This window comes from Choloepus didactylus, chromosome 12 (assembly GCF_015220235.1).
Source record: "Choloepus didactylus isolate mChoDid1 chromosome 12, mChoDid1.pri, whole genome shotgun sequence".
Classification (NCBI taxonomy): domain Eukaryota; kingdom Metazoa; phylum Chordata; class Mammalia; order Pilosa; family Megalonychidae; genus Choloepus; species Choloepus didactylus.
Window position 1 is genome coordinate 15,421,510 of NC_051318.1, and position 20,395 is coordinate 15,441,904.

General features: G+C 37.6%; 1 protein-coding gene across 1 annotated transcript in view; it reads left to right on the forward strand.

Moving 5' to 3' along the window:
• The window catches only part of LOC119507126 (mitochondrial intermediate peptidase), a 215,638-nt gene that overhangs the window by 20,648 nt on the left and 174,595 nt on the right, over positions 1-20,395 (forward strand). The window contains exons 5-7 of the mRNA XM_037800230.1: positions 5,903-5,966; positions 8,740-8,922; positions 9,570-9,726. Of these exons, the coding sequence (XP_037656158.1) occupies positions 5,903-5,966; positions 8,740-8,922; positions 9,570-9,726 (404 nt within the window). The remainder of the gene's footprint in view (positions 1-5,902; positions 5,967-8,739; positions 8,923-9,569; positions 9,727-20,395) is intronic.

Below are 20,395 nucleotides of genomic sequence, written 5' to 3' on the forward strand. Positions count from 1 at the left end.
TTAGGCTCGGTCTTTGAGGTGTTATTTTCACCCGACAGACTGGGATGCAGATATCCGTTTGGTCTTGTTTCAGTTCATCAGTCCAGCTGCTGAGGGTCCTGGTGGAGCTCGCTATGTCATTGGAATAGTTTGTCCTCAGTATTTTTTAGGCATGAACTCTGTTTTTGTTAGAGAAGCAAGAAAAAGTCGAATGCCTGCTACTTATGTCAGATTTGTACTCAGCATGTACTGACTTTAAGTAAAAACAACAAAATGTTAGAAATCAGAGTATTCATAATCTGACTTTGCTAAAGATTGACTTTTCCACATTTAATGTATAAATATTGTAGTGGAATAGCAGACCTCTTTACATATGAAGGACTTGTACTAATGGGATACATATTATATTTCTAGATGTTAAGAAAAATGTCAATGGGAATTTTTAAAATAGCAAAATGATTCTAAAATATATTGGGAAAAAATTAGCTGGATGGAATATCGGTATTCTAAAATGAAAAAGTAGAAGTGGAAGAACAGAGTAATATGAAGTAATAATTACTAATGTATCATGGCACTTGTACATTCTCAAGAGTGTTGGTTAGCCCCCAGAAAGTGGCCTGACTGTATCTTAGAAGTCTGCATATGGTAAAGTATAAGACAATGGCTGACAAAAAAGAATTACAGATTTAATAAATTATACTGTCAAAAGTTAATGTGTAGAAGAAATGATTTAAATTTACTAGCTCTCCATCTTATTCATAGTATTTCCTACGCTTTGAATGCTAGCACTGTGAGATCTTCAAAAGTGTTCCCAGAAGGATCCCAGTGGCTAGTCATTTTGAAATGTGACATACCAATGTATTTCTTGCTCTTGGAGAATTACAGTATGTTAGAGTCTCTAAGAAGCCCATCCATAAAGACACCTGCTCAACTTGGGGTTTTCCAAAACCATCAGGAGCTTTCCTGTCTGCAAAAAAATAACAAACACACTCTCCAGAAAATTTAATGGAGGTAAAATCCCAGTTACAAAAGCAACAAAAAGCATAATACACCTTGGAATAAAGTCAGGATGGCAGAGAGCACAGAACCCTAGAATATACACACATACAACACACCTGGGAAACCTAAAGGTAAATAAATGGAGGCATATACTGTGTTCTTAGATAAGAAAGCTCAGTACAGGCATACCTCATTTTATCATGCTTCACTTTATTGCTTTTCACAGATACTGCGTTTTTTACAAATTGAAGGTTTGTGGCAACCCTGCTTAGCAGAAGCCATTGGTGCAATTTTTTCAATAGCATGTGCTTGCTTCATGTATCTGTGTCACATTTTAATTAAGGTATGTTCATTGTTGTTTTAAACATAATGCTATTGCACGCTTAATAGACTACATTATAGTGTAAAAATAAATTTACATGCACCGCGCAACCAAAAAATTAGTGTGACTCGCTTTATTGCGGTAGTCTGGAACCGAACCCGCAATGTCTCCAAGGTGGACCTATAGTGTACTCTACTGGTCTGTACATTTAATGCTATCCAGTCTCTATATAAAGGAGATTTTGTGCGTGGGGCAGGGGGTGTCATTTCACATCAATAGGGAAAAAAATTAGTTTTCAGTCAATGATGTTAGCCCAATAGATAACCATTTTGGGGGAAAAATTAAAGATTTAAATGTTAAAAAAAAAGAAAAAGAAATGAAAGTATGATCATCTTGGGATGTGGAAGGTCTTCCTTGGCATAATACCTAAGATATACCACACAGGAAAGATTGATTTGATTATTTAAAAATTGAAAACTTTGGTTTGCAATTGGTGTTACGGCATAACCCTTCTACATTCAAAGCCAGAATACACAAACGGGACAGCACATCATTTACATGACAAAAGGCTGATATATTTACTATATCAAGAAAACTTACAAATGACTCAAAAAAAAAAAGTGGAACACCCTTGTAAATAAAAGGGCAAAGGATTTGTGTGTGTGTATGTGTGTGTGTAACTGTCATTTTACAGAATAAGAAATAACAAATGGCCATTGATCTTATAAAATATGTTTGATCTCACTGGTTAATAAGTAGAAAGCAGTGGCTAGAAAGGTGAGCTCTAGAATTCAACTGCCTGGTTTGAATATTGGATCCATAGGTTTCTAAGCTAGCTTTCTTCTCTATAAAAGGGGAATAAAAAAAACTACTTCATAGGATTATTGAGAGATTTAAATGAAATAAATCATTTAGAGTGCTTTGCTCGGTAATTATAGTAATCAATAATAATAAAAATACAAACACCTACCACCATTAAAGAAATATAGAATAAAGCAAAGAGCCTATTAAATTTACAAAGTTGAAAAGGACTAAGAATACTATCGTTAATAGATTGGGATAATGGGTCCTCTCTAGTGAAGTGTAAATTGATACATCTTTATGGAGGACAGTTTGGTAATATGGCTCATTGTGTGTACTTTTTGATCAATTTCATTTCTTGAAATTTATTCTAAAGAATAAGGATAAAGAGATGCATGTACAAGAATTTTTATTATAGCTTGGTTTACAGAAGTAGCAAAAATGAAAACATTTTTAGCCTGTATGGCTGGACACAGTACAAAAATTAAAAATCCTGTTATTGAAGAATATTCAAAGATAAAAAGAAATGCTCAATGTTTATAATATAATGTTACAAGAAAAGACAAGATGCAAAAGTTATATAGTCTATTCCCAATTATTTTATGAAAAATAATGTATTGATACTAGATTGGAAGGAAATACAAGAATTTTAACCGTGGTTTATCTGTTGAGTGGTAGTATTAGGGATTTTAATTTTTTCACTTTTACAATAAAGCTATATTACACCATAAACCTATAATATATGATACAATAAACTGAAATCATATATCAGATTCTCACCCTGAATTTATCCACTCCTGCTATCTTTATTTTCTCTTACCAAAACAACCAGAAACGCCTTGGCTTGAAAAGGAAATGATATGCTTTTAGGTCAGCAGTTTAGGAAGGAAGATCAACTTGCTGCAGAGATGATGGGAGCAGATTTGAAGCCCAAGTGAAGCACTTTATGTTATTTATATAAGCAGGAAGATAAATGACTAAAATATTAATTGGGTCTTTCAGACTTTGAACATTTTTGAAGAAAAAGTAATTCTGTTCATTTCAGACAAGATATATTTGGCCCAATAATCAGGAAAATAAGTATATTCATTTTGGAAATTCAAGGAAAGCCAGAAGAGTAGATCAAATGTTTGGCTAACTTTTAATTCCAGAAAAAAAAATACAAGTAGTTTTTTAAAAAATTGCTGACAGGGAGAGGTGTTATGCTTGAAATCAATTCCAAGCATAAAGCAGGATTAAAAAAAAAAAAAAAAAAATTCTCATTAGCCAAGAAACTCAGCTGCCAGCACAGCATCAAAGAATTTAATATTCTAAGTAGTTGCTACTAGGTGAAAGAAAAACTGAAAATCTCATGGAATGGATGTTTGAAAAATTGTCCAAGTATAAAACATTTTATGTTTTTAATTATTGGGATTTGGATGGAGTTGAAATAAGTAATTATCATGGCAGCTTTCACAGGTTTGTACTCTGAATAAAGGAATAAGCTCCTACATGAAAAGGTTATTGCAATTGTTTTTCATGTTCTGCAGTACTTATATTGGCTTATTTAAACATAGGTTGAAACTCCTTTTTTATTCCCTCTTTGCTTACTAAATGTACTTAGAAAGTTAAGATTTCCCACCACCTGACTTTCCATCTTATGGCCTCAGCACATTTTTTGGTTTTTTTTACGTCCGTGTTCATTCTACAAACTTTTAAGAATGAAGTCTAAGTGGAAATAATGCTATTGGTGCCCATAGCAGAGACCCCCTAATCTAATTGGTGAGGGCAGTGGTCAGAGCCCTCCCCCCGGGGGCTGGGCTGCTTTAGGTCGTGCCTGAAAAGGATCTCCCCAGCTGCGGGGGGCACGGGTGGCAGTTCAGTGATGGCCACAGTGGGTCAGGCCAGGTGACCACGGCCTGGACGAGGACGGTGCCAATAGGAAGGGAGAGAAGTGAGTAATGGTCGATTGTCTCACTTCTTTTTAATCCTGTTCCCCCTCACTACCAACTAAATAGCTACCATTTACTGAGCAAATTTCATATGCCAATAAATAAATGATATGTGATGATATGTTATATACATTTAGTAATTCTTACATCAGCTCTTGAGATATACTCCACCAATCCCCTGACATTTATCAGTCATATTTGTTTTTGAATGACATCAGACTTATCTCCTGGAGGTAAGGGGACCCAGTTTTTAAAAAGCTTTGTGTCCCAGCTTGTGCTTTTCTAGCACAGCATGATAATATCTTGCTTCCAGTGCACAAGTGATTTTCTTTCATTTAGTGTATGTTACAAGTTTAGTATTTTGATTCTTGTGGTGCCTAATGGGAAAGTAAATAAAACTAAATTAACTTATAAGTGAAAAAGAAAGATGTAATTCTGAGTATAAAATGTTACATGGAAAATTCATGAGAAGTTGCTCCCTACTTTAGATACTATCCAGAATGTTCCAGTGTGGTTATTAAAGCTGCAGCTTTTATTTGTTGCTAGTGCTTGACATTCTGATCAAAATCTTACATTAAGAAAGGGTTAGGAAAATTAGGGCCTGTTGTTAAGTGTGCAGAAATACTTTATGATCATCAAAAAAGATGTTGATGTACTAGGACATCAGAATATACTAGGACTAATTCTTGAAACAGTACGTGATCTTCCTTCAAAAGTTTCAGAAAAGTTAGCACAAGGGAAAGAGGATTGTGGAGTAAAGTGGATGAAGAACCCCTTTTTTAATAGTGACAGAGCAATAAAAGGTGATACTTTAAATGCTGACACGTCAGGGGTTATTATTGATGATCTCTCTTTGAACTACCCAGGCACTTTATTGGTACCTCTGTTAGGCCATTTATTACTTCTTTTGCCTCGTATTCATTCATTCATTCATTCATTCATTCAAAATCCCTTGAAACTTTGTTTTTACCCACCAGCAGCTTAGAGTGTAATTCTGTTAAATAAACATGTTATATATGATGTGTGATGGTTATATATGTACAGACTTAGCAAATTGCAAGTAGGGACCATGTATTCTACAAGCACTTAACTGGTGCATTGCCTCTGGTTTATGACAAATACTTGTTGAAGGAAAGACAGCTGGACCGTTGAAAAGATGTCCAACTCTAGAAAAAAGTGGCAGGCAAATTTGGCCTCATTGGAGTAATTGTCATTCCTTTGGTTTAGTTTAAGGGTTACTGTTCTGTTAGCTATGCTGTTGATAATGCCAAATAATCCATAGGAGAGCTTAAAAACCCAGTCAGCTAGATGTTTTGCCTTTTGACTTCTAAGATATTAAGCTCCTGGATCATAAACAAATGAACAGATTGTGTGTATGTTGAAACATTTGGCTTTTTGGCAGTAAGGTTCCAAAAGGCTGATTTATTTAACAAAAAATTGGTTTTCGGCAGTTATTAATTACTTACAACTTGGGCTTCATTTTTTTTTTTGTTGGTTTTTTTTTTTTTTTTTGCTTTGATTATGTTTTTTCCTGAATACCATCCCTTTTTCAACTCTCTACATGGTTGACATTCATTTGCTTTCCCACATGCAAAAACATTTTTATATTTGTATATTTAGTAAGTCATTGGCCACTCTAGTTTTTGCCAAGTTATACAGTCCCAGTCTTTATCATCTATCTTTACCTCTGGTGTAATACATTCTCCTATCCCACCTCTTTCAGCTTTACTCACAGACATCTTTGTTCAGTGTACTTACAATACTGTGCTACCATCACCCAGTATTATGCTATTTCTGGATCTATGCAATCAATCCTAAACATTCTGTAGTCCTTCAGCCTCCAATGCCTGGTCTTCATTGTTTTTTATAGGCGAGTGGCTGAACTGTTTATGTTTGATTTTGAAATCAGTGGAATCCATCTAGATAAAGAAAAGGTAAGTCCTTTCAGTAATTTTGACTCCTGTTATTTCACTAACATTTAGTTAATGTATTTGTTGTTACTGTCCTCATATAATACTTCAATTTGCATATTATAAAAATCTATAGGTCTTTAATCAGTTGTGAAATTCTTCTATAGGTTGTATCTGAATGTAGTGCTCTCTGGAAGTTGGTCTGCCACCCAAATGAATTAAGAAATGACTTGAGACAGTTGGATGTCTTAGATGGAAATGAAATTAGGATGAGAAGGGCATTATCACAGAAAGACTAGCAAGCTGAGTCCCTTGAGAACTGAAAAATTAAGGTCTGGAAGTAAAAGTACAGGAATATCAAGACCATTACATAAGTATGTTTATTAATATTTTACATGTCTTTGATGCTTGCACAGACTTTTGTTCTGGAAACAGTAAGCATAAGTAATGCCAAGTATCAGCTGGTATGGAGGAACCTTATACATTGTCCAGACGCCTTGCTTTGCAGATGTGGAAACTAAGCAGAGTAATCGTTCAAGTTCCTTAGCTACTAGGGCTTCTAACCCTGGGTACTGCTCTTTCTAGAACATTATGTCCTAAGAAACTGAGTGTCCCATAGCCATTCAGCATTAAGCTTGGGGTTGAACAAACAGTGTCTTGGGTCCCGCTGAAAGGTCTTCTTGCCTTACAGTATCTCCCCACTTGCCTGCATGCCAGATGGTTATTTGTGCTTGCTTTCTGGAGTTAAATCAGTCTCTCCTAATGAATATAGTGTTGTTAAGCCACCTCCCTATGAACAGAGATAAGATGATCTGAGTAGCTTGGGTAGTAGAGAGCAGGGTCTTGGGGGTCTGTATGCTCTGCAGTAGATAACACTGTCACTTATGATGGGTGCTGCTGGGTTTGGGTACTATTGGGGGCACTGACACGCCTTCCGTGTTCACGTGGGCCGCTAGGGACAGCACATGACCCTGCTCTGACCGGAGTCCGACGTATCTTCCCAGTGGCCCTCGAGGCTGACACTCCACTGGACACTCACCGTTCCTCAAATGAACTCACCTGTTCTTCTCCAAATCCTTCTTTATTAATACTTCTTTGTGCCACTATTCTCTGAGTCACCCAAAATAAAATTTGGGAGTCACTTTACACTTTGCCCATTCCTAATACTCTCCTATTTTTAACTTTATTTGAAGGTCTCATATGAATATAATTCAGAAGTTTAAAATGAATGAGTAATTTAATAAAAAATGCATCAATTTCATAGAATTTTTGGAGTTTAGAGTACTGCACACTTAATTGTTATTTGAGAGTGATGAAATGATATGCCTAGCAGAAATCAGAAATCCAACCTGATTTTTTATTTCTCCAGGGATTTTATCATATTATATATATTTTTCTTAATCAGGGCTTTGGGGATAATTTCCAGTTATCTATCATCTGTTTTACAATTCCACTGGTTGCCATTAGGTGGCAATAAATGGCCACATCAGAAACAAAATGGGCAAAAAAATCTAGGACGATAATGATTTGGCGTCATTGAAAACTATTTACTCTGTCTTTCCCATGAAGTTTGACTTTTCTATATTGAAATATTTTTGGTAATGAGTATATGCTTTGTTTGTGTTTCAAAATCTTTATGTTGTGTCGACACCTTTTTTATTTTTTAATACTAGTGCTGCTTGATCATTTTTCAGGGTCATAGTATAGTTTAGACTCTGTTAATAGCTATTGACCTCTCCCCAGAAAGATGTTGCTACACTCCGAATTTTACATGTAATTTCACCTGAAGCCCATCATGAGCTCAGGTCCAGATGCCTGTTTAGTTTTCTAATAATGCATAACTGAAAATTCATCCTCGTCCTCCAGAGTAGATGAAACTATGGTTACATGGACTGGATTTTACATTTCATCTTAAGACATTTATGGCCACCCCTTTAAATGCACCTTTGACTAGGACAGTGTGCTATAAAGATGTGATTAGCAAGGTGGGACTCATGTAGTGTGCTGGCACTGGCAGCGTCAGCATCGTTGACAGGCCACAGCAGCCCCACGATTCCGTGGCAGGAGCCAGGGAGGCAGCTGGAGGATTATGGTCCCACTCTTACGGACCTCCAGTCTCATTCCTCTGACCACTGCACTGATCCACTGGAGAGGAACTGAAATAACAGGTAAAATTAGAAAGCTGAAACTGCGTTTCCTCTCTTCTGGAGGTTCTTTTTATTTTTGTGAAGAACTCTGCTAATTTCTTCCCCTTTTCCCTTTTAGCCAAATCTTTTCAGACTGAATACATTTTATACGCTGTCCTTCAAATACTTAATTTTTAAGTCTAAAAATACTTTTTAAGTGTCATATTGAAAACATCCAATCTGCCCACCATTCTCTGACTCACTTAAATAAAGACTTTTGTGTGTGTGTGAGGGGGAGAGTATTCTATGTTTCTTGTTAATTTTAAAGATTAGTTATGTAACCGAGACCTAAAGTAGGACTTCAGAAGTTATGTAAATCTTGAAACATAGAAGCACTGTTCTATCATAAGGCTAATTGTTTTCCTAAGATACTATTTATCAAAAAACAGAATTAATGTATTTATAATATATAGACTGCATATTATTGCACATTGTATGTTTATAGACAATACCCTATAGATTTATTTTCTCATTTAGTGTATTAATGTTACTAAATTATAGCACAGTCCATCAATATATATGTTGAGTTGCCATCTTTATAGGCTTTTAATTAATTTTGTAATATTAGTTTTAAATAAAAATCTATTGCCTTTTATTCTCCCCACGTACAGCGTAAAAGAGCAGTAGACCTTCATGTTAAGATCTTGGATTTGAGTAGTGAATTTCTTACGGGCACCAACCTTCCCAACAAGATCGATAAACATCTCTTGCCAGAGCATATTCGCCGTAACTTTTTGGTCAGTGGGAATCATGTCATCATTGATGGTCTACACGCAGAAGCATCAGATGATGTAGTATGTATATGTCTTCCTCTTTGTGGTCCCATCTGTGTGTTGCTATTTTTTTAAAAAAGAGTTTTTTTGAGATATATTCACAAGCCATTCAAGCCACCCAAAGCATACAGTCAGCGGTTCACAGTATCATCACATAGTTGCACATCATTGCCGCAAGTAGTTATTGTTTTAAACCAATTCAGTGATGATATAATAATATCCTTAAAATACTTTAGTATTACCAGGCCCTAAAAACTTAACTCATGGGATCATTAATTCCATAAATGCTTTGAATAAAGACAGTGATGTCATTACTTATGTCTAATGAAGAACTGCTCATTTTTGAAGTATGGTATATAACAGCAGTGATTAACATTTTAGACTACTCAGATCTTTAAATATGTAGTCTTTATTTGATCTGCTTTCAGGTGCCTTGTGGCAGAGAGGCACACGTGTTAGGTAAAGTTTTGGATCTCTGGGAAAGTATGCTGCTGTATGCCATGCAACTGTATGAATCTAAAAGCTTTTTCATCTTGTTTAAACCATTACTGTAATTTTAAGGCCATGATCCTGTGCAGATACGGTGGTGAGATTCAACCTGTGCTACTGTTGCATAGGACTCTGGGTCGTGGTGTTTGTATCTTTCACCATTTACTTTTTAATTATAGGTGCGAGAGGCTGCTTATAAAATTTTTCTTTACCCCAATGCTGGTCAATTGAACTGTTTAGAGGAATTGCTCTGCAACAGAGATCTTCTGGCAAAGTTAGTGGGATATTCTACATTTTCCCACAGGGCTCTCCAAGGAACAATAGCTCAAAATCCAGGTAAGCATGTTTATCCAACTATAAGGACAAAAGTAGGGTTTGCATGGAACTGAGCTTTTGATTTTAGACAACTGTAAATTAATGTTCTATTTTTAGTATGCACAGAGACCCATTGGGATTTTCTACATCTTTTAGATAAAAATGATTTTTAAATAGATCTAATAATTTGACATATAGCAACCAAGGAATGCTATTTCATGTGCATGCTGCGAGTAAATCATACTTAAATTTTCATTTGATGCTACTTTAAATCATTTTCATTTTAGCCCGTTTTTTTTAACTTTTTTTAATGCGTTTTTAAAATTGTGAACTTTAACATATATACATAACAGTGATAACTTTCAAAATACGATTTAATAAGTAGTTAGCAAATTTCAAAGACTGTTATTTGTTATAGTTCCACAATTTCAGGTACTTCCATTGTCATAAGATATAACGTATATACAGAAAGGTGTTAACTTTCAAAGTACAGCTCAACAAGCAGTTATATAGGTAATTTCAAAAATTGTTATGGGTTATAGTTCCACAGTTTTAGTTCTTTCCTTTTTATGAAATATATGGTATATACAGAAAGGTGAAGACTTTCAAAGCACAATTCAACGAATAGCTATAGAGCAAATTTCAAAGAATGTTATAGGTTATGGTTCAACCATGTCACTTATTTCCTTCTAGCTATTCTAATACCCTAGCATTTAAATATATATATATATAAAGATGCAGTATTTGTAATCCTTTGTTAAATCCTGTTTTGTCTGTTGCTACCCTTCCTCTAGCTTAATCTCTTTCTCAGTCTTCATGGGTCTAGGCAGTGAGCACCCTAACTTGTTCATATTGAAAGGCAATGTCGACAATATGGGAAAGGGGGCTGCATCTGATTGTTCATCTTAAAGAAGCTCTTGCCTCTGGGGTTTAGGACTTGTCTGGTAAAGAAACACTCTGGTGGATTTAAGTGTCTGAGAGATAAAACTTAGTGAATCTTTTATAGAATCTCAGGTAGGGACCTAGGTATTTGGGAACGACTTTTGGTAAGGGCATGGCATACTGAGGCCATTTGGGATGTCTAGCCAGAGTTTGCATAAGAGAAACCTCCAGGATAGCCTCTCGGCTCTCTTTGAGATCTCTTAGCCATTGTGACCTTATTTTGTTACCTTAATTTTTCCCCCTTTTTGTCAAGTAGGAATTTTCAATCCCTTGCTGCCAGGGCCAGGCTCATTCCTGGGAGTCATGTCCCACATTGCTAGGGAGATTCATTCCCCTGCGAATTATGTCCCATGTTGGGGGGGAGGTTAATGAATTTATTTGCTGAGTTAGCCCAACTGGCTTTTGTGTTCAGTTTAATCAGATTGTGCCATTACAATCAGGCTGAGAGGGGATGAAAGATTAATATTTCCACTGAGGTCAAGGTTAAATGTAGGCTAGGTCATTTAAAAACAGATGGTCTATAGACCTTCTTTTCAGACAGGAGTCTGCTTGGGAAGGTTTGTGTTAGAGGGGAGTGTGTGGTGGGGGGCATTGTTCCTTGGATTTGTGATAACTTTCCTTGTGCTGTATTGAGTTATTTGTGATTTGTAATGTAAAGAGAAAATGTTACATAATAATATAAATGTATAGATTATGTTTTTCAAAAGCATTTATGAAATTCCAGTTACAATTTAGGTACCATGTCAGGCATAGGGTAGTGATGGTGATGGATCTGCCAATCAAGATATACTTTAATAGGGAGGCGGGGCAAGATGGCGGACTGGTGAGCTGTATGTTTTAGTTACTCCTCCAGGAAAGTAGGTAGAAAGCCAGGAACTGCATGGACTGGACACCACAGAGCAATCTGACTTTGGGCATACTTCATACAACACTCATGAAAACGTGGAACTGCTGAGATCAGCGAAATCTGTAAGTTTTTGCGGCCAGGGGACCCACACCCCTCCCTGCCAGGCTCAGTCCCGTGGGAGGAGGGGCTGTCAGCTCCGGGAAGGAGAAGGGAGAACTGCAGTGGCAGCCCTTATCGGAAACTCATTCTACTGATCCAAACTCCAACCACAGATAGACTGAGACCACACACCAGAGAATCTGAGAGCAGCCAGCCCAGCAGAGAGGAGACAGGCATAGAAAAAAACAACACGAAAAACTCCAAAATAAAAGCGGAGGATTTTTGGAGTTCTGGTGAACATAGAAAGGGGAAGGGCATAGCTCAGGCCCTGAGGCTCATATGCAAATCCCAAAGAAAAGCTGATCTCTCTGCCCTGTGGACCTTTCCTTAATGGCCCTAATTGCTTTGTCTCTTAGCATTTCAATAGCCCATTAGATCTCTGAGGAGGGCCCTTTTTTTAAATCCTTTTTTCTTTTTCTAAAACAATTACTCTAAGAAGCCCAATACAGAAAGCTTCAAAGACTTGCAATTTGGGCAGGTCAAGACAAGAGCAGAACTAAGAGAGCTCTGAGACAAAAGGCAATAATCCAGTGGCTGAGAAAATTCACTAAACACCACAATTTCCCAAGAAAAGGGGGGTGTCGGCTCACAGCCATCATCCTGGTGGACAGGAAACACTCCTGCCCATCACCAGCCCCATAGCCCAGAGCTGCCCCAGACAACCCAGTGTGACAGAAGTGCTTCAAATAACAGGCACACATCACAAAACTGGGCGTGGACATTAGCCTTCCCTGCAGCCTCAGCTGATTGTCCCAGAGTTGGGAAGGTGGAGCAGTGTGAATTAACAAAGCCCCATTCAGCCATCATTTCAGCAGTCTGGGAGCCTCCCTACACAGCCCAGCAGCCCAGAACCGCCCTGGGGGGACGGCACTCACCTGTGACATAGCACAGTCATCCCTCAACAGAGGACCGGGGGGGGCACGGCCTGGAAGAGGGACCCACTTGCAAGTCTCAGGAGCCATACGCCAATACCAAGGACTTGTGGGTCAGTGGCAGAGACAAACTGTGGCAGGACTGAACTGAAGGATTAGACTATTGCAGCAGATTTAAAACTCCAGGATGACCAGGGAGATTTGATTGTTAGAGCCACCCCCCCTCCCTGACTGCCCAGAAACACGCCCCATATACAGGGTGGGCAACACCAACTACACACGCAAGCTTGGTACACCAATTGGACCCCACAAGACTCACTCCCCCACTCACCAAAAAGGCAAAGCAGGGGAGAACTGGCTTGTGGAGAACAGGTGGCTCGTGGACACCACCTGCTGGTTAGTTAGAGAAAGTGTACTCCACGAAGCTGTAGATCTGATAAATTAGAGATAAGGAATTCAATTGGTCTACATATCCTAAAAGAACCCTATCAAGTTCAGCGAATGCCACGAGGCCAAAAACAACAGAAAATTCTAAAGCATATGAAAAAAACAGACGATATGGATAACCCAAGCCCAAGCACCCAAATCAAAAGATCAGAAGAGACACAGCGCCTAGAGCAGCTACTCAAAGAACTAAAGATGAACAATGAGACCATAGTACGGGATACAAAGGATATCAAGAAGACCCTGGAAGAGCATAAAGAAGATATTGCAAGACTAAATAAAAAAATAGAAGATCTTGTGGAAATTAAAGAAACGGTTGACCAAATTAAAAAGATTCTGGACACTCAGAGTACAAGACTAGAGGAAGTTGAACAACGAATCAGTGACCTGGAAGATGGCAGAATGGAAAATGAAAGCATAAAAGAAAGAATGGGGAAAAAAATTGAAAAAATCGAAACGGACCTCAGGGATATGATAGATAATATGAAACGTCCGAATATAAGACTCATTGGTGTCCCAGAAGGGGAAGAAAAGGGTAAAGGTCTAGGAAGAGTATTCAAAGAAATTGTTGGGGAAAACTTCCCAAATCTTCTAAACAACATAAATACACAAATCATAAATGCTCAGCGAACTCCAAATAGAATAAATCCAAAAAAACCCACTCTGAGACATATACTGATCACACTGTCAAACATAGAAGAGAAGGAGCAAGTTCTGAAAGCAGCAAGAGAAAAGCAATTCACCACATACAAAGGAAACAGCATAAGACTAAGTAGTGACTACTCAGCAGCCACCATGGAGGCAAGAAGGCAGTGGCACGATATATTTAAAATTCTGAGTGAGAGGAATTTCCAGCCAAGAATACTTTATCCAGCAAAGCTCTCCTTCAAATTTGAGGGAGAGCTTAAATTTTTCACAGACAAACAAATGCTGAGAGAATTTGCTAAGAAGAGACCTGCCCTACTGGAGATACTAAAGGGAGCCCTACAGACAGAGAAATAGATAAAGGACAGAGAGACTTGGAGAAAGGTTCAGTACTAAAGAAATTCGGTATGGGTACAATAAAGGATATTAATAGAGAGAGGGGAAAAATATATATGACAAACATAAACCAAAGGATAAGATGGCCGATTCAAGAAATGCCTTCACGGTTATAACGTTGAACGTAAATGGATTAAACTCCCCAATTAAAAGGTATAGATTCGCAGAATGGATCAAAAAAAATGAACCATCAATATGTTGCATACAAGAGTCTCATCTTAGACACAGGGACACAAAGAAACTGAAAGTGAAAGGATGGAAAAAAATATTTCATGCAAGCTACAGCCAAAGGAAAGCAGGTGTAGCAATATTAATCTCAGATAAAATAGACTTTAAATGCAGGGATTTTTTGAGAGACAAAGAAGGCCACTACATACTAATAAAAGGGGCAATTCAACAAGAAGAAATAACAATCTTAAATGTCTATGCACCAAATCAAGGTGCCACAAAATACATGAGAGAAACACTGGCAAAACTAAAGGAAGAAATTGATGTTTCCACAATAATTGTGGGAGACTTCAACACATCACTCTCTCCTATAGGTAGATCAACCAGACAGAAGACCAATAAGGAAATTGAAAACCTAAACAATTGGATAAATGAATTAGATTTAACAGACATATACAGAACATTACATCCCAAATCACCAGGATACACATACTTTTCTAGTGCTCACGGAACTTTCTCCAGAATAGATCATATGCTGGGGCATAAAACAAGCCTCAATAAATTTAAAAAGATTGAAATTATTCAAAGCACATTCTCTGACCACAATGGAATACAATTAGAAGTCAATAACCATCAGAGACTTAGAAAATTCACAAATACCTGGAGGTTAAACAACACACTCCTAAACAATCAGTGGGTTAAAGAAGAAATAGCAAGAGAAATTGCTAAATATATAGAGACGAATGAAAATGAGAACACAACATACCAAAACCTATGGGATGCAGCAAAAGCAGTGTTGAGCGGGAAATTTATAGCACTAAACGCATATATTAAAAAGGAAGAAAGAGCCAAAATCAAAGAACTAATGGATCAACTGAAGAAGCTAGAAAATGAACAGCAAACCAATCCTAAACCAAGTAGAAGAAAAGAAATAACAAGGATTAAAGCAGAAATAAATGACATAGAGAACAAAAAAACAATAGAAAGGATAAATATCACCAAAAGTTGTTTCTTTGAGAAGATCAAGAAGATTGACAAGCCCCTAGCTAGACTGACAAAATCAAAAAGAGAGAAGACCCATATAAACAAAATAATGAATGAAAAAGGTGACATACTGCAGATCCTGAAGAAATTTTAAAAATTATAAGAGGATACTCTGAACAACTGTATGGCAACAAGCTGGATAATGTAGAGGAAATGGAAAATTTCCTGGAAAGATATGAGCAACCTAGACTGACCAGAGAAGAAACAGAAGACCTCAACCAACCCATCACAAGCAAAGAGATCCAATCAGTCATCAAAAATCTTCCCACAAATAAATGCCCAGGGCCAGATGACTTCACAGGGGAGTTCTACCAAACTTTCCAGAAAGAACTGACACCAGTCTTACTTAAACTCTTTCAAAACATTGAAGAAAATGGAACACTACGTAACTCATTTTGTGAAGCTAACATCAATCTAATACTAAAACCAGGCAAAGATGCTAGAAAAAAGGAAAACTACCGGCCAATCTCCCTAATGAATATAGATGCAAAAATCCTCAACAAAATACTTGCAAATCGAATCCAAAGACACATTAAAAAAATCATACACCATGACCAAGTGGGGTTCATTCCAGGCATGCAAGGATGGTTCAACATAAGAAAATCAATCAATGTATTACAACACATTAACAATTCGAAAGGGAAAAATCAAATGATCATCTCAATAGATGCTGAAAAAGCATTTGACAAAATCCAACATCCCTTTTTGATAAAAACACTTCAAAAGGTAGGAATTGAAGGAAACTTCCTCAATGTAATAAAGAGCATATATGAAAAACCCACAGCCAGCATAGTACTCAATGGTGAGAGAATGAAAGCCTTCCCTCTAAGATCAGGAACAAGACAAGGATGCCCACTGTCACCACTGTTATTCAACATTGTGCTGGAAGTGCTAGCCAGGGCAATCCGGTAAGACAAAGAAATAAAGGCATCCAAATTGGAAAAGAAGTAAAGCTGTCATTGTTTGCAGATGATATGTTCTTATATCTGGAAAACCCTGAGAAATTGACGATACAGCTACTAAAGCTAATAAACAAATTTAGCAAATTAGCAGGATACAAGATTAATGCACATAAGTCAGTAATGTTTCTATATGCTAGAAATGAACAAACTGAAGAGACACTCAAGAAAACGATACCATTTTCAATAGCAACTAAAAAATCAAGTACCTAGGAATAAACTTAACCAAAGATGTAAAAGACCTATACAAAGAAAACTACATAACTCTACTGAGAGAAATAGAAGGGGACCTTAACAGATGGAAAAATATTCCATATTCATGGATAGGAAGGCTAAATATCATTAAGTTGTCAATTCTACCCAAAGTCATCTACAGATTCAATGCAATCCCAATCAAAATTCCAACAACCTACTTTGCAGACTTGGAAACGCTAGTTATCAATTTTATTTGGAAAGGGAAGATGCCTCGAATTGCTAAAGACACTCTAAAAAAAAAAAACAAAGTGGGAGGACTTACACTCCCTGACTTTGAAGCTTATTATAAAGCCACAGTTGCCAAAACAGCATGGTACTGGCACAAAGATAGACGTATAGATCAATGGAATCGAATTGAGAATTCAGAGTTAGACCCTCAGATCTGTGGCCGACTGATCTTTGATAAGGCCCCCAAAGTCACTGAACTGAGTCATAATGGTCTTTTCAACAAAGGGGGCTGGGAGAGTTGGATATCCATATCCAAAAGAATGAAAGAGGACCCCTACCTTACACTCTACCAAAAATTAACTCAAAATGGACCAAAGATCTCAATATAAAAGAAAGTACTATAAAACTCCTAGAAGATGATGTAGGAAAACATCTTCAAGACCTTGTATTAGGCGGGCACTTCCTAGAGTTTACACCCAAAGCCCAAGCAACAAAAGAAAAAATAGATAAATGGGAACTCCTCAAGCTTAGAAGTTTCTGCACCTGAAAGGAATTTCTCAAAAAGGTAAAGAGGCAGCCAACTCAATGGGAAAAAATGTTTGGAAACCATGTATCTGACAAAAGACTGATATCTTGCATATATAAAGAAATCCTGCAACTCAATGACAATAGTACAGACAGCCCAATTATAAAATGGGCAAAAGATATGAAAAGACAGTTCTCTGAAGAGGAATGGCCAAGAAACACATGAAAAAATGTTCAGCTTCACTAGCTATTAGAGAGATGCAAATTAAGACCACAATGAGATACCATCTAACACCGATTAGAATGGCTGCCATTAAACAAACAGGAAACTACAAATGCTGGAGGGGATGTGGAGAAATTGGAACTCTTATTCATTGTTGATGGGACTGTATAATGGTTCAGCCACTCTGGAAGTCTGTCTGGCAGTGCCTTAGAAAACTAGATATAGAGTTACCGTTCGATCCAGCGATTGCACTTCTCCGTATATACCCGGAGTATCAGAAAGCAGTGACACGAACAGATATCTGCACGCCAATGTTCATAGCAGCATTATTCACAATTGCCAAGAGATGGAAACAACCCAAATGTCCTTCAACAGATGAGTGGATAAATAAAATGTGGTATATACACACGATGGAATATTACACGGCAGTAAGAAGGAACGATCTGGTGAAACATATGACAACATGGATGAACCTTGAAGACATAATGCTGAGCGAAATAAGCTAGGCACAAAAAGAGAAATATTATATGCTACCACTAATGTGAACTTTGAAAAATGTAAAACAAATGGCTTATAATGTAGAATGTAGGGGAACTAGCAATAGAGAGCAATTAAGGAAGGGGGAACAATAATCCAAGAAGAACAGATGAGCTATTTAACGTTCTGGGGATGCCCAGGAATGACTATGGTCTGTTAACTTCTGATGGATATAGTAGGAACAAGTTCACAGAAATGTTGCTTTATTAGGTAACTTTCTTGGGGTAAAGTAGGAACAGGTTGGAAGTAAAGCAGTTATCTTAGGTTAGTTGTCTTTTTCTTACTCCCTTGGTATGGTCTCTTTGAAATGTTCTTTTATTGTATTTTTTTTTTTTTTTTTTTTAATTTTTTTTTTCTCATACAGTTGATTTAAAAAAGAAAAAAAGGTTTAAAAAAAAAAAAAACAATGAAAAAAATATGTAGTGCCCCCTTGAGGAGCCTGTGGAGAATGCAGGGGTATTGGCCTACCCCACCTCGATGGTTGCTAACATGACCACAGACATAGGGGACTGGTGGTTTGATGGGTTGGGCCCTCTACCATAGGTTTTACCCTTGGGAAGACGGTTGCTGTAAAGGAGAGGCTAGGCCTCCCTGTAATTGTGCCTAAGAGCCTCCTCCCGAATGCCTCTTTGTTGCTCAGATGTGGCCCTCTCTCTCTAGCTAAGCCAACTTGAAAGGTGAAATCTCTGCCCTCCCCCCTATGTGGGATCAGACACCCAGGGGAGTGAATCTCCCTGGCAACGTGGACTATGACTCCCGGGGAGGAATGTAGACCTGGCATCGTGGGACGGAGAACATCTTCTTGACCAAAAGGGGGATGTGAAAGGAAATGAAATAAGCTTCAGTGGCAGAGAGATTCCAAAAGGAGCCGAGAGGTCACTCTGGTGGGCACTCTTATGCACAATTTAGACAACTGTTTTTAGGTTCTAAAGAATTGAGGTAGTTGGTGGTGGATACCTAAAACTATCAAACTACAACCCAGAACCCATGAATCTCAAAGACAATTGTATAAAAATGTAGCTTATGAGGGGTGACAATGGGATTGGGAAAGCCATAAGGACCACACTCCACTTTGTCTAGTTTATGGATGGGTGAGTAGAAAAATAGGGGAAGGAAACAAACAAACAAACAGACAAAGGTACCCAGTGTTCTTTTTTACTTCAATTGCTCTTTTTCACTCTAATTATTATTCTTGTGATTTTTGTGTGTGTGCTAATGAAGGTGTCAGGGATTGATTTGGGTGATGAATGTACAACTATGTAATGGTACTGTAAACAATCGAAAGTACGATTTGTTTTGTATGACTGCGTGGTATGTGAATATATCTCAATAAAATAAAGATTGAAAAAAAAAGATATACTTTAATAGAATTTATAAGACATGGTGATGGGTTGTGGGGAGGAGGAGACAGTGTGATGGAGAACCTTGATTTCTCCGTCTGGATAAACCTGCCATTCGTTGAAACAGGGGACACTTGAAGTGGGCCCTGTTTGGGAGGAAGATCACATTCTTAATTCTGTCCTGTCTTTATTCCTTCCACGGGTATTCCATCTTTCTCTATCATGTTCGTGTCTTCTCCAAGGTTTTCATAAATCCAACCCATTGTCTTTCCCATTGTTTCATAATTGGCCACTTCCCTTGACTTGTCAAGACTCTCTGCCAAGCCCTGGGCACAGCACCCTCATTCCAGCCTGGGTGCCTTTGCTCTGTCGTCCTTCTCATGGGGAACAGCTTCCCCTTCCTCACCTACTAAAATCATATCTAGTTTGTCAGTGCTTGGCTCAAAGTGCACCTCTTTCATGAAGCCTTGATAAACTTTTTCACTTTCTTTGGAGTCCTTGGTCTTCAACCCTTAAAGCACTTAAAAGTTATTATTACTTAAAAATTTGTTAGTATTTCACATATTTCTGCTCCTACATAGATATTTAGTGTTTTGTATGTTTTTCGGTAGTCACTGTTGTCACCAGATTGTTCTAATAGTTAACATTTATTAAGTGTTTACTCTGAGCTGTCATCTCATTTAATTCCTCTACAGCCTTGTACAGAGGTAGGTACTTGTATCCAATTCACGGACAAGGAAACTAGGATTAGGTTAGAGTACTGAGGAGGGGCAGAGCTTGAAACCCAAACCCAGACTCTACATTTGTGGTCATCCATAGGCTGCTTGAAATCCCAAAAGTCCTATCTCTTGTATCATTTGCACCTGTATCTGCATTCATTGATTTAAGAAATGTTTAGTGAGTTCCTAAAATATGTCAGACATTATCGTAGGCACTGGAAATCAGTGCATAAAACAGATGAAAATTCTTGCTCTTATGTAAGCTTACATTCTTGTGGGGGAAGACAGATAAGAGCAAAATAAATAGGTAAAGTGTGGCTGTTATTAGTTAATACATGCTATGGAGAAAAATTGAACAGGGAAGGGGATAAGGAATGTGCGTGTATAGGGTGGTATCCCACCTTTAAGTAGAGTTGGGAGCAAAGACTTGAAGGAGGTGCAGAAATG